At 38.9% G+C, this 22,697-nt stretch overlaps 1 protein-coding gene across 3 annotated transcripts in view; it reads right to left on the bottom strand.

Annotated features, from left to right (window-relative positions):
* RAB6A (RAB6A, member RAS oncogene family) overlaps nucleotides 1-22,697 on the bottom strand; it is a 121,595-nt gene that overhangs the window by 25,143 nt on the left and 73,755 nt on the right. For all 3 annotated transcript variants that reach the window (XM_082749794.1, XM_082749792.1, XM_082749793.1), the window contains exons 2-3: nucleotides 10,790-10,848; nucleotides 519-572 (exon numbers count right to left, since the gene is read on the bottom strand). In XM_082749794.1, coding sequence (XP_082605920.1) covers nucleotides 519-572; nucleotides 10,790-10,819 — 84 coding nt within the window. In that variant the 5' untranslated portion in view covers nucleotides 10,820-10,848. The remainder of the gene's footprint in view (nucleotides 1-518; nucleotides 573-10,789; nucleotides 10,849-22,697) is intronic.

The raw sequence follows: 22,697 nt of genomic DNA, 5'->3' as shown, positions 1-22,697 counted from the left end.
GGGAGCATTCCAAAAGACAGGTATCTAAATCCAACAAATAAATACACATTACCTCTATCTATTCACTATCACTTCAGTATACATCACATTCTAACAAATAAAATTCTGAAATTCACAAATTATGTGATATTCAAATGAAATACTTCTGAATGCCTCAAGAGTAGCACTCAACAAGTCTTTAGCAGCTCTAATGTCTTTATGAAAATACACTTTTCATTATCGCAAAGCTGCTTGTTATCATTTTTCCAAATCTGAATGACAAATTTTATTTAGTAGGCCTAGGGCATTCAGTATTTTCCAAACAACTTGACTTTCTCTCCTCTTTGGATTTCACTTGGAGATTAGGTCAAAATGCTAAGTACTACCACTCTGTTAATAATAGTTTTTCTCAAAGCCTGTAAACTAACTTTTTCAACTTGCTAAGAACTTATTATAGTGATAATCATCAATTATAGCTTTGATCATCATTTTGTACCCTGGAGTGTTGCAGAAAATTGCACACTGAAAGCATTACTCACTGTTCGATCCTCCAAGTACATTGTTTTTGATAAAAAGTCAATACCAATTGTTGCCTGTAAAACAGAATAAAACAAAGAAGTTAAAAACTAAAATAAAAATTACAATCGTTTTGGGGCGCCTGGGTGGCTCAGTGGGTTAAAGCCTCTGCCTTCGGCTTGGGTCATGATCCCAGGGTTCTGGGATGGAGCCCCGCATCGCATCAGGCTCTATGCTCAGCGGGGAGCCTGCTTCCCCCTCTCTTTCTCTGCCTGCTTCTCTGCCTACCTGTGATCTCTGTCTGTCAAAGTCTGTCAAATAAATAAATAAAATCTTTAAAAAAAATTACTATAGTTTTGGGGGCACCTGGGTGACTCAGTCAGTTAAGTGTCTGCCTTTGGTTCAGGTCACAATCCCAATGGATGGAGCCCTGTGTGGGACTCCCCGCTGAGTCTGCTTCTCCCTATACTCCTCCCCCCACTCCTGTGTGCTCTCTCAAATAAATAAATAAAATTTTTAAAAATAATAATAGTTTAATGGCAGTTTAGGGTTCAAAGGGTAATTATTATTGTAGGAGAAATAATGAATAAACACGTCATAGCCAAGTACAAATGAACAAAATTTTCAGTGATAATGGTTTCCATCAACTAAGCACATGTGCTGGAGAATTCTTTTAGGCCTTTTTCACCATCGTCACTAATCCTCATACATCTCTGCAAAGTGCTACTGCCATCCCTATTTTTTATCATTCTAACAATACTGGGGTTCAGAGAAGTTAGAAAACTTGTCTAGGGGAACAAAGCTTCTGCTGTGGAGCTGGGAATAAAAGTCCAGCTCTTTCCAATATATAATGATTATTTTATATATATATTTGTTATTTATTATTATTTTATATTTTTATATACTTTATATTATAGTTTATATATTATTTATTATATATATATTGAAGTTGTAATAAAATACACATAATGAAATTAACCATCTTAACCATTTTTTAAAAATGCTATTTTTAAGATTTTGACAGAGACACACCAAGAGAGGGAACACAAGCAGAGGGAGTGGGAGAGGGAGAAGCAGGCTTCCCACCAAGCAGGGAGCCTGATGCAGGGCTTGAAGCTGGACCCCAGGATCATAACCTGAGCTGAAGGCAGACACCCAACAACTGAGCCCCCCAGGTGCTCCTAAAATGCTATTTTTTGAGAGTAGTTTTAGGTTCATAGCAAAACTAAAAGGTGCGGAGAATTCCCATATACTCCTTTACCCCCACATATGCATAACACTCCCTATTATCAACATCCCCAGCCAAAGTGGTACATTTGTTACAGCTGATGAACCTATACTGACACTGATATATTTTTTAAGATAGATTTTACTTTTAAATTGTGGTAAAACATTCACATAAAATATGATATTCTGGGGCACTGTGTGGCTCCGTTGGTTAGGTGGCTGACTTGTGCTCAGGTCAGGATCCCAGGGTCCTAGGATCGAGCCCCGCATTGGGCTCCCTGCTTTGCAAGCTCTCTGCTTCTCTCTCTCTACTCCTTCCCCCAGTTTATGCGCTCGCTCGCTCTCTCTCAAATAAATTCATTAAAAATAAAATGAAATGTAATTATGTTAAGTGTACAATTCAATGGCACTGATTATATCCACGATGATGTATAACTGTCAATATTATTTTTAAAGCTTTTTTATGACTTCAAAAACTGTACCCAATAAGCAATAACTTATCACAATGTATGGATATCCGACAATTTCTTTTTCCATTCATCTATTAATGGACATTTAGGTTGTGTCCACCTTTTGGTTGCTGTGAGTTCCTATATTCAGTTCCTCAGTACATACTGAACAGTGGAATTGCTAGGCCGTATGATAATTCTATTTAAACTCTGTGAGAAAATGCCACACTGGCTTCCACAGCAGCTCCACCACTTTAAATTTCCAAAAGCAATGCATGAAGGTTCCAATTTTTCCACATTCTTGCCAGAATTTGATGTTTTCTTTTTTTTGTAATACTCATCTTTAGCAGGTAGGAAATCGAATCTCTTTGTGATTCTGATTTGCAGTTCTCTAATGACTAATAATGTTAAGCATCTTTTCATGTGCTAACTGGCCAATTGTACAACCTCTGTGAAGAACTATTCAAGTCCTATGCATTTTTAAACCAAGTTTGTCATTTTATTATTGATATGCCGTTCTTTATAGATCCCAGATATTAAACCCTTCTCTGGAATGTAATTTTCAAGTATTTCCTCCCACTCTGTAGGTTGAGCCTGGTGCTTTTATTGAAAATCACTTGCACGGCATCTGCGTGGCTCAGTCTGTTGAATGTCCAACTCTTGATTTAGGCTTGGGTCATAATCTCAGGGTCCTGGGATCTAGCCCCACATTGCACTTCACACTCAATGGGGAGTCTGCTTGAGTTTCTCTTTCTCCCCGTGTCCCTCCATGCTTTGTGCACAAGCTCATGCTCACACAGTCTCAATAAATAAATCTTTTTTTTTTTTTAGATTTTATTTATTTATTTGACAGACAAAAATCACAAGTAGGCAGAGAGGCAGGCAGAGAGAGAGGAGGAAGCAGGCTCCCAGAGAGCAGAGAGCCCAATGTGGGCCTCGATCCCAGAATCCTGGGATCATGACCTGAGCCGAATGCAGAGGCCTTAACCTACTGAGCCACCCAGGCATGGGTGAATCTTTTAAAAATTTTTTAAAAAGAAAATCAGTTGTCAATAGGTATTTGGATTTACTTATGAACTGCCAATTCTATTCTACTGGTCTATGTGTCTATCGTTCTGATTACTGTAGCTTTGTAATAAATTCTGAAATCAGGAGTATGAGTCCTTCTACCTTTTTTTTTTTTTTAAGATTTTATTTATTTATCTGTCAGAGAGAGAGCAAGCATGTGCAGGGGCGGAGGGGTGGGAGGAGCACGCTCACTGCTGAACAGGGAGCCCAATGCATGGCTCTATTCCAGGACCCTGGGTTCGTGACCTGAACTGAAGGCAGATATGAAACCGACTGAGCCACCCAAGAGCCCCACTTTTCTTTTTCAAGATTGTTTTGGCTTTTGGAATTTAGAATCGGCTATTTCTACACAAATGGCAGTGAAATCTGGATAGGGACTGCATTAAATCTGTAGATTACTTCCAGTAGTTAGTATCGACATCTTAACAATATTAATTCTTCTAATCCCTTTGCTTAGGATGTCTCTCCATTTATTTAGGTCTTTAATTTTTTTTTTTTAGTGTTTTGTAAATTTCAGTTATATACAGATTTTTATTAAGAAAGCAAGCAAGGAAAAAAAAATAAAAATAAAAATAAAGCAAGCAAGGGGAGCACCTGGGTGGCTCAATGGGTTAAAGCCTCTGCCTCAGGTCATGATCCCAGGGTCCTGGGATCAAGCCGCCCCCCCTTCCCTACCCTCAACACCCTCCATCCCCCTCACCCCCCTCCATCCCCCACCCCAATCTGGTTCTCTGCTCAGCGGGGAGTCTGCTTCTTCATCTCTCTGCCTGCCTCTCTGCCTACTTGTGATCTCTGTCTGTCAAATAAATAAAATCTTAAGGAAAAAAAAAAAAAGCAAGCAAGCAAGGGGTGCCTGAGTAGCTCAGATGGTAAAACATCTGCCTTTGGCTCAGGTCATGATCCTAAGGTCCTGGGATCAAGATCCACATTACTTCCCCGCTCAGTGGGGAGCCTGCTTCCCTCTCTTCCTCTATTGCTACCCCACTGCTTGTGTTCTCTGTCAAATAAAAATCGAAAGAAAGAAAGAAAGAAACCAAGCAACCTAGCTTTCCCCTTTATCCTAAACTATGTGACTATGTATTTCAATTTCATTTCTATATATAGGGCTTACATACACATAACCTAGGTACGAATTCCATCTTACAACATTCAGTCTGAAAATGTATATCCCGTTCTGCTAAAGGCTGGGATAATGGGTTCATAAACTTGTATTACTGTGCAAAAGCATCTAACTGACAAACCTGTGGAATGCACAGGAATAGTATAGAGCTATATTTAACAAATCTCACCCACAGAACCTCAGTTAATCAGTCAAGATGGCAGAGGCAGCTAATTTTCTACAGAAATATCCATCGTTCCCTTTCTTACTAAAACAATCACTGATTTAAATCCATACTTTTCCCACTAAAAAGATTACATTTTCCAACCTTCTCTGAGCTTTAAATAAATGGGGCTGACTCAGTTGAGAGGTGCACTCTTGGGTTTTTTTCCTTTCCTTTTTCTTGCCTGGATATGGGATACCATGGACAGAACTCCAAGAACCATTCAATAACATGAGGCAACCTCCATATGGAAGTGATGTATTAGATCTGGTTAAACAAAGTCAGAAGTCCCAGTGACTATGGAGCTGCCACAAAGGTCTGAACTACTTTACTTACAGACTTCTTTTATATGGGAAAAAACCATTCTCAAGTCACTTACTAATGTTATTTTGTGCTTGTTATCAACAGCCCAAAATAATTTTTAATACCTACAAACAGAAATATGCCCTGTCAGATCTCACAGCCAACACATATAAATGCTTTCAAAATTAGTACAAAGTAAGATTTTATGTATAATAATCCCCTCCCTTCCACTGCACTATCCTAATATTGGAACATAATTTATACACCAAACTCATAAAGATTAAAATTAACCTGAAGGGGTTCCTGGGTGGCTCAGTTGGTTAAAGCCTCTGCTTTCAGCTCAGGTCATGATTCCAGGGTCCTGGGATCGAGCCCCACATCGGGTTCTCTGCTCGGCAGCGAGCCTGCTCCCACCACCCGCCCCCCACCAACCACCTGCCCATCTCTCTGCCTACTTGTGATCTCTGTCAAATAAATAAATAAGATCTTTAAAAAATTTAAAAAAAAATTTAAGAATTAAAAAAAAATTAATCTGAAAAACATAGCCTGTTTCTGCTCTTCTTTTCAGTTAATTTTATTCTAAGCAGAACTACTATGGCAAAAAAGTTAATCACCCAAAAGAATTAAGCCAACAGCAGGAAAAATAGGAAGAATGGATGCAAAACTAAACATTATCAGCTATTTCAGCATCTTGAATGTTACTGATGTGGAGCTAATTCAAATCATAAAAGACGGATGACACATTAGTGCTGCCTCTTGCTGATCTTCTTTATAGAAATGCAGAAGACAATAATTGTATAAGAAACCAGAAGTTAAAGAAAATTCTCCCACATAATTTACAGCTTCACCTTATTTTAAGTGTTGATTAATTTATTATGTTGGGAAGGTCTACTTTGTTAAAAAAAAGAAAGAAAGAAAGAAAAGAATTAAACTGAGTACTTTTACTGTGGGAGCACACAAATGAAGGTTGAACAATGGCTTGCCCAAATATATCAGCATCATGTCAAGAGTCAAGAGTTGGTTTCCCTGCTCAGCAGGGAGTCTGCAACTCCCTCTCTTTTGCCCCTCCCCTCCGCTGGTGCTCTCTCTCTGTCTCAAATAAATAAATAAAATCTTAAAAAATAAAAAAATATAAACTATGCCACAAAAGGGGCACCTGGGTGGCTTAGTGGGTTAAAGCCTCTGCCTTTAGGTCATGATCTCAGGGTCCTGGGATCAAGCCCCGCATCAGGCTCTCTGCTTAGGAAGGAGCCTGCTTCCTCCTCTCTCTCTCCCTGCCTGCCTCTCTGTCTACTTGTGATCTCTGTCAAATAAATAAATAAAATCTTTTTAAAAAACCCCAAACCTTTACATCACAATGGATTTATGTTTCGGTTTTTTTCCCCCCATTTAAGAAGACAGGAAATACTTTATTCAGTTTTTTTAAAAATTTATTTATTTGACAGAGAGAGACAGCGATTGAGAGAGAGAGAGCATAAGCATGAGCACGAAAGCATAAAGAAAGGGAGAAGCAGGATTCCCACTGAGCAAGGAGCCTGATACAGGACTCCTTCCCAAGACCCTGGGGTCATGACCGGAGCCAAAGGTAGACACTTAACCAACTGAGCCACCCAGGCACCTCTGGGAATACTTGATTCAAACCCATCAGAGAAATGGACATCCTGGGTCTGTAACAGAGCATTTTGTTTTAAAGCACAGGTCAGTGGCGCTTGGGTGGCTCAGTGGGTTAAGCCTCTGCCTTCCGCTCAGGTCATGATCTCAGTGTCCTGGGGTGAGCCCCGCCTTGGGCTTTCTGCTCAGCAAGGAGCTGCTTCCTCCTTTCTCTCTGCCTGCCTCTCTGCCTACTCGTGATCTCTGTGTGTCAAATAAATAAATAAAATCTTTAAAAATAAAATAAAGCACAGGTCAGTAATTGTATATGAAGAGTATACATTGCTACATACGAATTAACTGATCAGAGCTCAACTTTTCAACATATAAAACAGAAAAAGCGGGCACCTGGGTGGCTCAGTGGGTAAGCCTCTACCTTCAGCTCAGGTCATGATCTCAGGGTCCTGGGACTGAAGCCTGCAACAGGCTCTCTACTCGGCAGGATCCCTGCTTGCTTCCCCCTCTCTCTGCCTACTTATCATCTCTCTGTGTCAAATAAATAAAATTTTTTTAAAAATAAATAAATAGGGGTGCCTGTGTGGCTCAGTGGGTTAAAGCCTCCGCCTTTGGCTCAGGTCATGATTCGAGGGTCCTGGGCTCAAGTCCCGCATCGGGCTCTCTGCTCAGCGGGGAAACTACTTCCCTGCCCCCGCCCCTCCCCTCCGCCTGCTTCTCTGCCTACTTGTGATCTCTCTCTCTCTCTGTCAAATAAATAAACAAAATCTTTAAAAAAAAAATATATATATATATACACACACACACACACACATATATATATATAAACAGAAAAGGCTTCCCTGTAAAAGTACCACCTTTGTGACATTTTTAACTTTCGTACTCCTCTCTTTCTTCAAGCTCTCCATCAACTAAATCCACACCAACCTCCTCATAATCCTTTTGAAGGGCAGCCACATCCTCACAGGCCTCAGAAAACTGGCCTTCCTCCATGCCCGTACCCACATACCAGTGAAGAAAGGCATGCTTGGCACACGTCGGGTCAAACTTGGGGTCCAGGCAAGCCCAAGACTCAGAAATGTCTCTGATGTTGCTTACCATGCACACAGCTCACTGTACTTTGGGCAGGTCTCCACCAAGTACCACAGTGGGAGGCTGGTAATTAATGCCCACTCTGAAACCAGTGAGGCATCAGTCCATAAACTGGACGGTACACACCTGGGTCTTGATGGTGGCAATGGCAGCACTGATATCTTTGGGAACCATGTCGCCACTGTGTAACATGTAACAATCCATGTATTTATCATGGCAAGGATCACATTTAACCATCTGATTGGCTGGTTCAAAGCATACAGTGGTGATCTCTGCTACAGAAAGCTGTTCATGGTAGGATTTCTCAGCAGAGATGACAGAATCATTATGTGGCCAGAGAGAAGCGATGCAGGGATAGGGTACCACATTAATCTGGAATTCTGTCAGTTCAATATTCAGGGCTCCATCAAATCTGAGGAAAGCAGTGATGAAGGACACAACTTGACATATCAACCTATTTAGGTTAATGTAGGTTGGGCGTTCAATATTGAGGTTTCTATGACAGATATCACAGATAGCTTTAATGTCTACCATGAAGGTGAATTTATGTTTACTGTTGATCTGTAATAGCTTTTGGAATAAGAAATCTCCTAAATTCCAAATAATCTCAAAGGTTAGTCTGAGCAATATGCTTTTTCTCATATAGAAGAATGAGTTTAAAACAAAAAACAGGAAAAAGAATGAATCTACTCTAACTGTGGGAATCTTTCTTCAGCTTATTTATATTAAGCTGAACCATGTAAAACTAACAATACCCTGTCATTTTTGAATTATAAAAATAGCAACATAATATGCTTCAAGCTCATATATTCTAAACTGTTAGGAAAATCTGTGGGTTTATAACTGGTGAAAAAGAAGGTAAGTAGTGAAAAACAAGAGCAACTGTAAGAGACTCAATTCTAGACTCTCTAGTTAGAAAGAATAGTTTTTTGTTTCACTCTGAAATACTGTCTAAATTTTGGACAGTTAAAGACTCTTCTGGCCAACCAGCTTCCTCCTTTTTAAAATGAAATTAATTCAGGGAAAGGAATCATACCTAGAACATGAATTATTAACAACATAATATTTATCATTTTTGTGAATTAAAACTTCACACAAACTAAGTTTGATATATATATTACATATGGCTCATATAAAAGCCCAATAATAAATTTCTAGCAAGGTGTGGTGGGGGTGGGAATAGAGAATCTTCAAAGGATTCAATGAAGAACTCTTCACCTGAAAACTAAGTTGGCAGCTAACCACATAAAAGTCAATTCTTCATATTCAAAGATAATACTTAACCATACTATCAAGCTGATTTACCTAAATAAGGATCTAGGGTACTATACCATCTAAATTTTCTTGTTAGAGCTAAACTAAAAGAACATCTAGGACTGTATCTAATTGTTATAAAAACTTAACTCACATTGTTAATTAGCAAATCCAATGAATGCCAAAGTATAATGATACTTTAGCTTTATTAGCAACAATTTTCCCACAATCACAATCTTTCCTTATCTGTCAAATTCTATCAATATCACTACCCTTATGTCAACATTACTAGCCTTTATATGTCTGACTGAACAGCAGCAAGAAGGAACAGGTATGTACTTTCAGGTACGCCCGAAAAATCTTAATTTCACTCGGAACATGGGTATAACAAAATCCTTTAGAAACACCCAAAGAACTCTAAAAAGACTCCAGCTAAAAAGTCTTTTAGCCTAAGACTCTGACCCTAGTTCAGATTTTTTAGCTCACGGTAGCAGTTCTACTCCCAAAGATCTGAGCTTATACTTTTCAGGAATTTTCCACATGTGGCTCAAAGACATCAATCCTTCTGTTAAATCTCTGAAACTGGCATTTGTAGCTCTTCTGATGAGAAGTGACAGAGCACTGCTCAGAATCAAGACACCATACACAAGAGAAGGTCCTCTTGGTAAAACCTATAGGCCGTAGAGTTGCAGAGACCTAGAAAATCTGGGATATTTGACCTAATGGAGTCCAGAAGAAACTGAAGCATTCTTACTGACTGAACTCTTTTTCATTTCTAAATCTGCTCTTTTCATGTCATCAGGTGGTTAAACCATTTCTGAAATATTCTAAAGAATGATAATAGGGGTGCCTGGGTGGCTCAGTTGGTTGGGCAACTGCCTTCGGCTCAGGTCATGGTCCCGGAGTCCCGGGATCGAGTCCCGCATCGGGCTCCCAGCTCCATGGGGAGTCTGCTTCTCCCTCTGACCTTCTCGCTTCTCATGCTCTCTCTCTTTCACTGTCTCTCTCTCAACTAAAAAAAAAATAAATAAAAATCTTAAAAAAAAAAAAGAATGGTAATAAAATATATACAGTATATACTAATTAGCTTTTTAAGAACTTTCCCAAAATGTCAGATTTATATATATCAGTCATTTCTGTTCTATGATCTTTATGGTTTTTAGTAAAAGGCTTAATTAAGACAAATTCTTTTTGGGATGATAAGAAGGTCCCTAATCTTGATGGTGGTGATAGTTCTGCAGGTGTACACATCTATCAAAACTTGTCAAAATTAGTACTTCTTTACTATTATGTGATTTTAAGAGTCCTGTGTGTTGGATATAAAATTCTTTGTCATGTGTCTTTTGCTTGTTTTAGGTTTAGTTTAATTTTCTAGTTTCTTAAGGTAGAAGGTTAAATTATTGATTTAATGTATTTCTTCTTTTCCCTATAGCACTGCTTTAGCTGTATCCTATAAATTTTGGTATGTTGTGGTTTTTTTGTTTTGTTTTGTTTTGTTTTCATTCCATTTGCCTCAAAGTATTTCCTAAATTTCTTGAGGTTTTTTTTTCCTTGACTCACTGATTATTTGGGAATGTACTGTTTAATTTCCACATTTTTGTGAAAATCCCAAATCTCCTTCTGTTAATGATTTCTAATTACATCATTCATTTATCCTTGACTTTAAGTACAGATCAAAAGGTCACAAAATCCTAGGCTTGAGCCACATAAGAGAATATCTACAATCACTCCTACCTCAATCCCAGATGGTAATCAGTGATTATCTTTCAATGGACTTTGGGAGAGGAAATAAAGAAATCAAATGCAAAGATTGAGGACTATGAGCAAAATCAGCTATACTTGGTATTTATTCAGCATTTTACAGATGACAGAAAGTGCTCTTATGTAAATAAGCAGATTTTTAAAAAGACCTTAAATAATACTTCTAACACAAAACAGAAACAACTACTGAATTAGCAAAAATAAAATACCTACCTGATAGGTGTTGTCAAAACTGTCATACATGAATCTGGTGATCAAGGATGTCTTTCCAACTGAAATGAAAAGGAGAAAAGATTCACTCAGTTAACATATTACACTGGGTTCTCAAGTGAGTCTTCTACAGAGAACAATTAAAGTCACTGGGAAATATCTGCAATGGTTCTACTAATAATAATTTAGAAACATATAGCCCCTAGCTTCTTGAAACGCTTTTCTTTAATAAGAGATAACAATCACTCAAATTAAGAGCACAGGTAAAGAGAGTTTTATTTAGTGAAAGAGCTGAGGAAAATGAAAAGATGGAGGGAAATAATCAATTATGTTGACATCTCTAATTCACAAAAGGCCAAGCAGATACTACTTGGGCCCTCACGAAAAGAACTAGGATTGGACTTGAGAAAAAGGCTCTTTACATAGCAACAGTTGAACTATGAATTTATTAGTAAATAGTACATATAGTTTTCGTTTTTCAAAGAAATGCTCTCTATCTTTTTCACATAAAAGAGTAAAAGCGGCGGGGCCTGGGTGGCTCAGTAGGTTAAAGCCTCTGCCTTCGGCTCGGGTCATGATCCCAGGGTCCTGAGATCAAGCCCCGCATCAGGCTCTCTACTTGGCAGGGAGCCTGCTTCCCCCCACCACCCCGCTCCCCTGCCTACTTGTAATCTCTGTCTGTCAAATAAATAAAATCTTTAAAAAAAAAAAAAAAAAAAAGAGTAAAATGGGGCACCTGGGTAGCTCAGTGGGTTGGGACTCTGCCTTCAGATCGGGTCATGATCTCGGGGTCCTGGGATCGAGCCCCACACCGGGCTCTCTGCTTGGTGGGGAGTCTACTTCCCCCTCTCTCTGCCTGCCTCTCTGCCTACGTGTGATCTCTGTCTGTCAAATGGATAAATAAAATCTTAAAAAAAAAAAAAAAAGAAAGAAAGAAAGAAAAGAAAATAGTAGTATGTATATTTTTCCTGGCTTTCCTGTGAATGGTTCTAGAGTTTTACTTTTAAGTACATATTTTTATATATAAAAAAATTTTCAGAAAACATATACCAACACTAATTATATATGGGTGGTATGATATACATAATTATATCATATTATATATTATTATATTAATTATACATAACCCACTGAGCCACCCAGGCACCCCTACCATACTACTATTTTCAACAATGACTGGATCTGTAAAAAGTAAATATAAAAATCTGAGGAGATAAAAGGCAATCTGCATTTCACAGAGGGGGAAATAGTGGTGGATAAAAGGCTATATAAAATACATAATAAAGAAATATAAAATAGCTTGTTAAAAGTTTTTATTCAAAAGATTAAAAATTATTAAACATTTTACTTCAAAAGATCGTAATCTTTACACCCAATGTGCGGCTTGAACTCACAACCGCCAGATCAAGAGTTGCATGCTCTACTGACTGAGCTAGCCAGCTACCCCTCAGCATTTTTAAATATGATTCAATATCGAGTCCTGGTAAATATACTGCTCTTATTAACCTCAAACCTAATGTAAAATAGTATGCAAACTTATAATGATTTGCTATTTGTTGTTCTTCCTAAAAGATTATAAGCTCCAGGGGCACCTGGGTGGCATAGTCATTTAAGTGTCTAACTCTTGGTTTCAGTTCAGGTCATGATCTCAGGGTCCTGGGATCAAGCCCTGAGTCAGGCTCCCTACTCAGAAGGGAGTCTGCCTCTCCCTCTTCTCTCTGCCCCTACCCTGGCTCATCTTGCTCTCTCTCTCTCAAATAAACAAAATCTCTTAAGAAACAAAATTAAAAATTTACCAACATGTTTAAAGTAAAAATGATAACATATTATAATTTACAACATAGAGAATGCAATATATGACAACTGTAACACAAAAGACAGGGACATAAATACAGTTACACTGTTGTAAGGTATCTACAGTTCATGTGAATAGTACAGTACAGTCTGTGAGAGGTTGATGATCCGTATCACAAGCTCCGGCAAAATCACTAAAAATATACGCAAAATGGAACAGACAACAAGTTAACAGAGGAATCAAAATGGAACAGTAAAATAATTATAAAAATCAAATGAGACATGCGCGCCTGGGTGGCTCAGCAGGTTAAAGCCTCTGCCTTCGGCTCAGGTCATGATCTCAGGGTCCTGGGATCAAGCCCCACATCGGGCTCTCTGCTCAGCAGGGAGCCTGCTTCCCCCTCTCTCTCTGCTTGCCTCTCTGCCTACTTGTGATCTCTCACTGTCAAATAAATAAATAAAAATATTAAAAAAAAACCAAAAAAACAAAAATCAAATGAGACAAACCCAAATCCAGCCCTATCAATTTATATAATATATGAATAGTAGATTTAAAAACTCCAATTAAGGGATGCCTGGGTGGCTAGGTTAAGCGACTGCCTTCAGCTTAGATGGTGATCCCAGTCCTGAGACTGAGCCCCACATCTGGCTCCTTGCTTAGCAGGGAACATGCTTCTCCTCCTCCCTCTCCTGGTTCTTCTGTCTGCTTGTGCTACCCTTTCTGTATTAAAAAAAAAAAATCCTTAAAAAGAAAAAAAATAAAAATTCCAATTAAAAGGCAAGATTTTCAGAATAAGAAAATAAGAAGATACGATAAGAAGACACAAATATTTGCTTTCTGAGAGAGACACACTTTAAATACGAAGAAACAAAAAAGTTTAAAACGGAAGGGCATAAAAATCTCCCAACAAAGAAAACTCTAATTAATTATTTAAGGGGGAATGCCTGGGTGGCTCACTGGGTTAAAGCCTCTGCCTCCGGCTCGGGTCATGATCCCAGGGTACTGGGATCCAGCCCCGAATCAGGCTCTCTGCTCAGCAGGGAGGCTGCTTGCCCCTCTCTCCCTCTCTGCCTACCTCTCAGCCTACTTGTGATCTCTATCTGTCAAATAAATAAATAAAATAATTTAAAAAAATCATTTAAGGGAATAGGACCGATCTTACATAAACTCTTTTTTTGAAAGAAGAGAACAAGAACACTTTTCAATCATGACATGGGATGAGCATAACCCTAACAACATTACAAAAAAAATCAGTTATGGATCAGTATCTCTCATCAACACAAGACTCAAAATTCCTTAACGAAGTATTAGCAAATCAAATGCACATATAAAAGAGTATTTATTTTAGAGAGAGACTGTATGCATGAGTGGGGGTAGGGGTGGGGGGGAGAGACAGTCTTAAGAAAACTGTGCATAGCACAGCCCACAACAGAGCTTGATCTCACCACCCTGAGATCACAACCTGAGCCATAATCAAGAGTCGAGGCTTAACCAACTGCATCACCCAGGTGCTCCCAAATCCATATATATATAAAGATACCTCATAAGTAGGGATTATCCCAGGAATAAAAGGTTAATAAATCATAGAAAATCAATTAATGTAATCCAAATGTTAACAGAATAAAAAAGAAAATCCTAAAGTTCATCTCAATATACTCAGATGAAGTATGTGACAAAACTCACCAGATTCATGATGATAACTCAAAGCAAACTAGCAAACCAGGAAAGGAGATGGCAACAATCAGATAAAGAGCACTTACAAAGAAATGTATAGTTAATTAACATCATACATAGTGCTAAACTCTAAGTGGTTTCCTCCAAGGAATGGGGGAAGAAAGCAAGGATGTTCAATCCACCACTTCTATTCAGTGTGAGTACTGGTGGTCTTAGCCAGTGCAATAATGCTAAGAAAAAGAAATAAAAGGCACACAAAATGATATTGTTTCTTTCACTGATGACATGACTAGTCGTGCAAAAGAATCCTAAGACACATGGGGTGCCTGGGTGGCTCAGTGGGTTAAGCCTCTGCCTTCGGCTCAGGTCATGATCTTAGGGTCCGGGGATCGAGCCCCTCATCGGGTTCTCTGCTCAGCAGTGAGCCTGCTTCCCCCCTCTCTCTGCCTGCCTCTCTGCCTACTTGTGATCTCTGTCAAATGAATAAATAAAATCTTAAAAAAAAAAAAATCCCAAGACACTAATTTAAAAAATCTACTAAAACTAGGGGCACCTGGGTGGCTCAGTGGGTTAAAGCCTCTGCCTTCAGCTCAGATCATGATCCCAGGGTCCTGGGATCAAGCCCCGCATCAGGCTCTCTGCTCGGCAGGGGGCCTGCTTCTCTTCCTCTCTCTCTGCCTGCCTCTCTGCCTACTTGTGATCTCTCTGTCGAATAAATAAATAAAATATTAAAAAAAAATCTACTAAAACTAGGGGCATCTGGGTAGCTCAGCTGGTTAAGTGTCAAGACTCTTGACCTCAGCTCAGGTCTTAACCTCACGGTTGTTGAGTTCGAGCCCTGCACCAGGCTCAACACTGGGGGTGGAGATTACTTAAAAAAAAAATGACTACAACTAGTAAATTTGGCAAGGTCTCAGTACAGAAGTTTGATATACAAAAATCAATTGCATTTCTAATACCAGAAGCAAACAGAAAACCAGACATTTCAAACTACACTTGTGGTAACAACAGAAAATATAAAACAACTGGGAATAAATTTAATGAACAAGATGTGTAAAAACTCTACCTTGAAAACAAAACACTCTGTTAAGGGGATATCAAGAAAATCTAAATAAATATAATAGCATACACTAGTTTAAAAGTAATCAATAGTGAGACATCAATTCTCTCCGATTTACAATTTTAACATAATCTCAATCATAACCCAACAGCCTCTGAAAAACAGCAAATGGCAAGATGGTTCTGAAGTTCATATGAAAATGCAAAGGATCTAGAATAGTTAAAACAATCCTGAAAACAGTGAATAATTTTTAAGATTCTACCATAGTGAATCTCAAAATTTACCATGAAACTGCAGTAATCCAAATAGTATGGTATTTGCTTAGAGACAATCAGTGAAACAGAATAGGATCCAGAAATAAACAAACAAACAAAAAAAAAATTTCAAGGCTGTTAATAAACATCTCTATCCCTGTGAGACAAATACTTTTTTGCCTATCTTATCCCCCAACAAAAGGGCCTGAAAACTGACCATTTTAATTTTCTCACATTAGCACCACCTCAAGGACATTCTAAGAAAATTAACTACAAATTTTTAAAAAATCTTAAACAGCTTTCCAATATGAAATTAACATTTTGTTTCCAAACATCTACACTATAATGACACTATTAAAGTATCACAAATGCTTTAGGTAACAAATGCTTTCCTCTTAATCCCTAACCTTTCCAAAAATTAAGTAGAGATCTAATTCTTTTCTGCCAATTCTTGTTTAAAGAAAAGCTTTAATTTTGCTAGCAACAGAGAAAAATAGCACTGGGATGCAATTTATGCAACACAATTAACCTGAAAAAGTGAAAAAAAAATTTTTTAAGATTTTATTTATTTATTTGATAGAGAGAGGGAGATCACAAGCAGGCATAGAGGCAGGCAGAGGTGTGGGGGAAGCAGGACTGAGCAGAGAGCCCGATGCGGGGCTCGATCCCAAGACCCTGAGACCATGACCTGAGCCGAAGGCAGAGGCTTAACCCACTGAGCCACCCAGGTGCCCCAAAAAGTGAAATTTTCTAAGTGATATGGCAGCAAGGAAGATTTCAGAGAAATCTCAAGGTAGCTCTATTTCCTTACTGCCAACCCTTATAAAAACTCTTCATTGGTAAAAACAGAACCTGCAATCAATCCTAATTCTGGGTAATATGTCTCTACAACTGCCATAAGATCTAAGGCCTAAATAAGTTTATTTTGTAGAAATATATTTTTAAAGCTCTTTTAATAATATTTTTATGTATTTATTTGACACAGACAGAGAGTACACAAGCAGGGGGAGCTGAAGAGGGAGCAGAAGCAGGCTCTCCACCAAGCAGGGCTTTCAACGGGAGTTCGATGTGGGACTTGATCCCAGGACCCTGGCATCAGGACCTGAGCCAAAGGCAGACACTTAACCAACTGAACCACCCAGGAACCCCTATTTTAGAGAAATATTTAAGATGTTGCCTGCATGGTTCAGTCAGTTAAGCGCCTGCCTTCAGCTCAGTTCATGATCAGGCCTGGGATGGAGCCTGTCAGGTGCCTTGCCTCAGCAGGGAGTCTGCTTCTCCTTCTCTCTCTGCTACTTGCTCTTTCTCTCAAATAAATAAATAAAATTAAAAAAAAAAAAAAGAAATATTTAAGAATAACTTAAGAAGGTATGGGTAAATGTCTTTTTTTTTTTTAAGGGATTCAAAAAACTTTAATGAAGGGTCTCTATGAAGCAAGCAAAAAACAAAGTGCTTTCAAGATATACTAAAAAGGCATTTATGCTTAGTCCAGGGCTCTTTTTTCTTTATTTATTTTGAGGGAGAGAGAGAGCGCAAGCGAGCACATGAGCACACAAGCAGGGAGAGGGGAAAGAGATAGAACCTTTAGCAGGCTTCCTGCTGAGTACAATGCCCAATGCGGGATTCAATCTCAAGACCCTGAGAGCATGACCTTAGCTGTAACTAAGTCAGATGCTCAACTGACTAAGCTAGCCAGGTGTGTCCAGGGCTCTTTTTTCATTATATTATTTGTATTATGCCAGATACTGCACAGTGTTTCAGGATTATTTTTTTACTCTCAAAAGAGTCACTGCAGCCTTAAGAAGTAAGGTTACTCTACTTTTTAGGATATTTTTCTTTACATAGAACAGATCAGTTTCAAAAACCCATAACCCCAGTCTAAACGTATAGAAAAAGAACAGACAAATTCCACTGCGGAAGCATCCTAGAAAATACTTGACCAGTACTACTCCAACTGTCAAAGTCATTAAAAATCTGAGAAACAGGGCACCTGGGTGGCTCAGTGCGTTGAGCCTCTGCCTTCAGCTCAGGTCATGGTCTCAGGGTCCTGGGATCAGGCCCTGCATTGGGCTCTCTGCTCAGCCGGGAGCCTGCTTCCCACCGCCCCCTCACCACCCCCCCACCTGCTGCTCTGCCTACTTGTGATCTCCCTCTCTCTGTCAAATAAATAAATAAAATATTCTAAAAAAAAATCTGAGAAACTGTCACAGCCGAGAGGAGCCTAAGAAGACATAAAACTAAGAAAATAGGGTATCTGACAGAATCCTGGAACAAAGTATACTGGGAAAAACTAAGGAAATCTAAATAAATTATGGATTTTACTTAATAACATACAATATTGGTTTGTTAACTATGAAAAATGTACAATATTAACAAAATGTCAGTAATAGGAACAATTGGGTACAGGTTTGTTTACAGGAACTATACTACCTTTTCAGTTTTTTTGTAAACCAAACTATTCTAAAAAATAAAGCCTATTTAAAAATGTTTTATTCATTATTCATATACCTTTAAAACAACCAACAAAACAGCAGATCTGTGGTTTCCTAGGGTTAGCAGACAAAGTAAGGAATCTTTTAGGGATGATGGATATGTTCTTTATTTTGTTGTGATGGTTGCACTGTCAATACTCACTGAATTGTATAATGTTTTTTTTAAAGATTTTATTTATTTATTTGACAGACAGAGATCACAAGTAGGCAGAGAGGCAGGCAGGAGAGGAGGGGAAGCAGGCTCCTTGCTGACCAGAGAGCCCAATGTGGGGCTCGATCCCAGGACCCTGGGATCATGATCTGAGCTGAAGGCAGAGAGGCTTTAACCCACTGAGCCACCCAGGCGCCCCCAAATTGTATAATTTAAATAGACGCAGTTTATTGTCTACAGACAATAGGCTTCCTCGGTAAAACTGTAAGGAAAAATAACAGCCTCAAAACAAACAAACAAACAAGAGCAAAGGTTTCATGTGGCCAGAAAACTCCTAAAAGACAACCTTCTGGGAGAGTGGGCTCCTAGGTGTTCTGACTGTAATACCAAAGAAATACATTTAAAATCCTAACCCAGACACAATTACATAACTGAAATAAAAGTTTTATGAAACAACTGCTATGGACTATGCATTCTGATTATTTTCTCTCCATTGTCTTCTTATAGGCTAGTCGCTGTAACAGTTATTGATAGGATGTTAAGATTTCTGGGATTGGCTTTAAAATATTACTATGGGGCACCTGGGTGACTCAGGGGGTTAAGCCTCTGCCTTTGGCTCAGGTCGTGATCTCAGGGTCCTGGGATCGAGTCCTGCATTCAGCTATCTGTTCAGCAGGGAGCCTGCTTCCCCCCCTTTCTCTCTGCCTGCCTCTGCCTATTTGTGACCTCTATCTGTCAAATAAATAAATAAAATCTTTAAAAATAAATAATAAAGTAAAATAAAATAAAATAAAGTATTACTATAAATGACTCCCCTGGGTGACTCTAGTCAGTTAAGTGTTCAACTCTTGGTTTTGGCTCAGGTCATGATCCGGTCGTGGTATCTAGCCCTGCATCAGACTCCACACTCGGCACAGGTGTTTGCTTGAGATTCTCTCCCTCTGCCCCTCCCCCAGCTAGAGGGAACGTGTGTGTGTGTGTGTGTGTGTGTGTGTGTGTTACGTGAGCACGTGTTCTCTCACTAAAATGACTTTGAGTCAAATCTTTAAAAATATTCCTATGTCATTAGTGTCTTCTTCCGAAACTCAAAGGGTATGAGCGTCAGTATTTTATCAAGTGTGATAGAGAGATCCCCTCTCTCCCTCTATCCCTCCCCACCAATGCTCTCTCTCACATTAAAAAAAAAAAAAAAACCTTTAATAAAAAATAAAAATAAATGGCAAGATTATAAAAAAGGAAGATTATAGGCCAATACCACTCATGACCAAAGATGCAAAAGAATCTGCAAAATTTCTAAAGAAGTAAATTTAGCAATGCTCAGAATACAAAGTCACATACAAAAATCAACTGTATTTTCGTACACACTAGTAGCAACTGAAAAATGAAACTTTAAAAATACTGTGTATGAGAGTATCAAGAACAAGATACCAGGGGCACATGGGTGGCTCAGTTAAGCATCTGCTTAAGGTCATGATCCAGGGGTCCTGGGATCGAGACCTACTCAGGCTCCCTGCTCATCTGCTTGGCCCTCTCCTCTGCCCCTTCCCCCCACCACCCCTAGTGCTCTCTCTCTCAAATAAATAAAATCTTAAAAAAGAGAGAGAAAGAGAGAGAGCTAGGTACCTAAAACAAATATGTGTAAGAATTCTACACTGAAAATTGCAAAACATTGCTGAGAGAAATTATAGAAGACCTAAATAAATAGAGAAACATACCATGTCCAAGGATTAGAAGACTCGTTGTTTCAATATTGCTAAATTCAATGCAACTGCACTATTTAAAAAAAGGCAGGGTTTTGATTAGTTTGTTTGGGATAAACTGACAGATTCAAAAACTTACCTATAAAAGTAAATAACTTAGGGGTGCCTGGGTGGATCAGTGGGTTAAGCCTCTGCCTTTGGCTCAGGTCATGATCCCTGATCCCAGCGACCTGGGACTGAGCTCTGCACTAGACTCCCTGCGGGAGCCTGCTTCTCCCTCTCCCCCTACTTGTGCTCTGTATCCCTAATAAATAAATATTAAAAATTAAAAAGGAAATAACTAAGAATTGCCAATCTTAAAGAATAAAACTAAGGAACTTACGTTATCAGATTTCAAGATTTACTATAAAGCTACAGTTCTAGGGGGCCCTGGGTATTTCAGCTGGTTGAGCATCTGCCTTCGGCTCAGGTCACAGTCCCCAGGTCCTAGAATTGCACCTGGCGTCAGGTTTCCTGCATCTGCTTCTTGTTCTCCCTCTCTCAAATAATTAAAATCTTAAAAAAATAAAAAATAAAGCTACAGTTATAAATAAGACAATGTGGTATTAATATATATATATAGAAAAAAAGGCCAGCAGAAACAAAGTCCAGAAACAGATCCACATGTGTATGGCCACTTTATTTATGACAAAGTTGTGTCAACAGAATTCAGCAGGAAGATAAGGGACAACTCAATATCTGAATGGAAAATAAAAAAGAACCCTGACCCCTACAATACTTCACACAGGACACAAAAAATTAATTAAGATGGATCACAGCCCTAACTGTAAAAGCTTAAACCTTAAAGCTTCAAAAGTACAGGATAATACCTTTATGTGCTAGGGGAGGCAGAGAGTTCTGAAACAGGACTCAGAAAGTAGTAAGAAAGAAAACTATTTAAAAGATGAACTTTATCAAAATTAGAATTTCTAGAGACAAAGAGTGAAAAGGCAAACCCAGATTGGGAGATATGTGACAGAAATAGTTCCACCATGACACTGTTGAGGAGCTACTTAACACCCACTCTCCAATGAAACTGGTAAGAATTTAAACAAAACAAAACAAGAAGAAAACATTTAAAATCTCTGGAAACAGTCCTAAAGGCATAAAGCAAATGACAAAACATTTCTCAAGAAGATATTTACTAAAACTAAAAACTGTGGTACTTGAACCAAAAAAACCCCATGCACAAAAACGTTAACAGTTTTATTCGTAACGGCCAACGATCAGAAGCATTCCAAATTTTATCAATAGGAGAATGGATAAAGCGTGGCATAGCCACAGGCAAAAAAAAATTCTTACTCATATAGACAGCAACATGGACAAATTTCCAGACATTACACAGTAAAAGGGGCCAGATACAAAAGAATATATACTGTATGACTCCACTTATATGAAGTTTAAAACTGGAAAAATTAATTGATGGAGACAGAGGTCAAAATAGTTGTAATTTCTGAAGTTTCTAACTGGAAAAGAGAGCCAGGGGAAATTCTGAGTGCCAGAAGTGACCTATATCTTCATCTGAGTGGTAGCTGTAAGGATGATAAGTATGTTAACTTTTCAATAAGTCATATACTTAAGATTTGTCCCTTTTCTGCCCTTTACTGGATGATACACTTCGAGAATCTTAAAAAAAAAAGTAGGGGCGCCTGGGTGGCTCAATTAAGCTTCTGACTCTTGATTTTGGCTCAGATGGTGATCTCATGGTCTTGAGATGAATCCCCACATTAGGCTCCCCACTCAGGGGGAGTCTGAGATTTTCCCTCTCCTCCTCCCCACTGCAAGCATTCTCTCTCTCTAAAATAAATAATTGAAGGGTGCCCAGGTGATTCAGTCGTTAACTTCTGCCTTTGGCTCAGGTCATCACCTGAGGGTCCTGGGATCAAGTCCACCATCAGGCTCCCTGCTCTGGGGAGCCTATTCTCCCTCTCCCACTCTCCATGCTTTTGTTCCCTTTCTTGCTGTATATCTCTCTGTCAAACAAATAAATAAAATCTTTAAAAATATATATTTTATTGGGGCGCCTGGGTGGCTCGGTGGGTTAAGCTGCTGCCTTCGGCTCAGGTCATGGTCTCAGGGTCCTGGGATCGAGTCCCGCATCGGGCTCTCTGCTCAGCAGGGTCCCTCTCTCTCTCTCTGCCTGCCTCTCCATCTACTTGTGATTTCTCTCTGTCAAATAAATACATTAAAAAATCTTAAAAAAAAAAAAAATATATATATATATATAATTTATTTGTTTGACAGAGAGAGAGCACAAGTAAGCAGAGTGACAGGGGGGAGAAAGAACCAGGCTCTCTGCTGAGCAGGGAGCCTGATGCAGGGCCTGATCCCAGGACCCTGGAATCATGACCTGAGCTGAAGGCAGCCGCTTAACCAACTGAGCCACCCAGGAACCCCCCCAAAACAGATAAAATCTTAAAAAAATTAAAAAATAATAAAATAAAATAAAGCTTAAAAAGGGTAAAACGCTTCATCATATGTATGTTATTTTAAGTAAAAAGCGTTTACCTGTATGAGGGTATTATTTACCTTGTTATATTGTCAAAGTTGCAGTCTAAACATGAGAAAAAAAACAGACAAACCCAAACTGGGGTGATACTCTTAAACAAATCTGGCCTCAAGAATTGTTAAAAAATCAAACAGATGGGGCGCCTGGGTGGCTCAGTGGGTTAAAGTCTCTGCCTTCGGCTCAGGTCATGATCCCAGGGTCCTGGGATTGAGCCCCGCATCGGGCTCTCTGCTCTGC

The sequence above is a fragment of the Mustela nivalis genome (genome assembly GCF_964662115.1).
Source record: "Mustela nivalis genome assembly, chromosome: 9".
NCBI lineage: Eukaryota > Metazoa > Chordata > Mammalia > Carnivora > Mustelidae > Mustela > Mustela nivalis.
The sequence above is the reverse complement of the archived record's forward strand: the minus strand, read 5'-3'. Positions and strand labels throughout refer to the sequence as shown.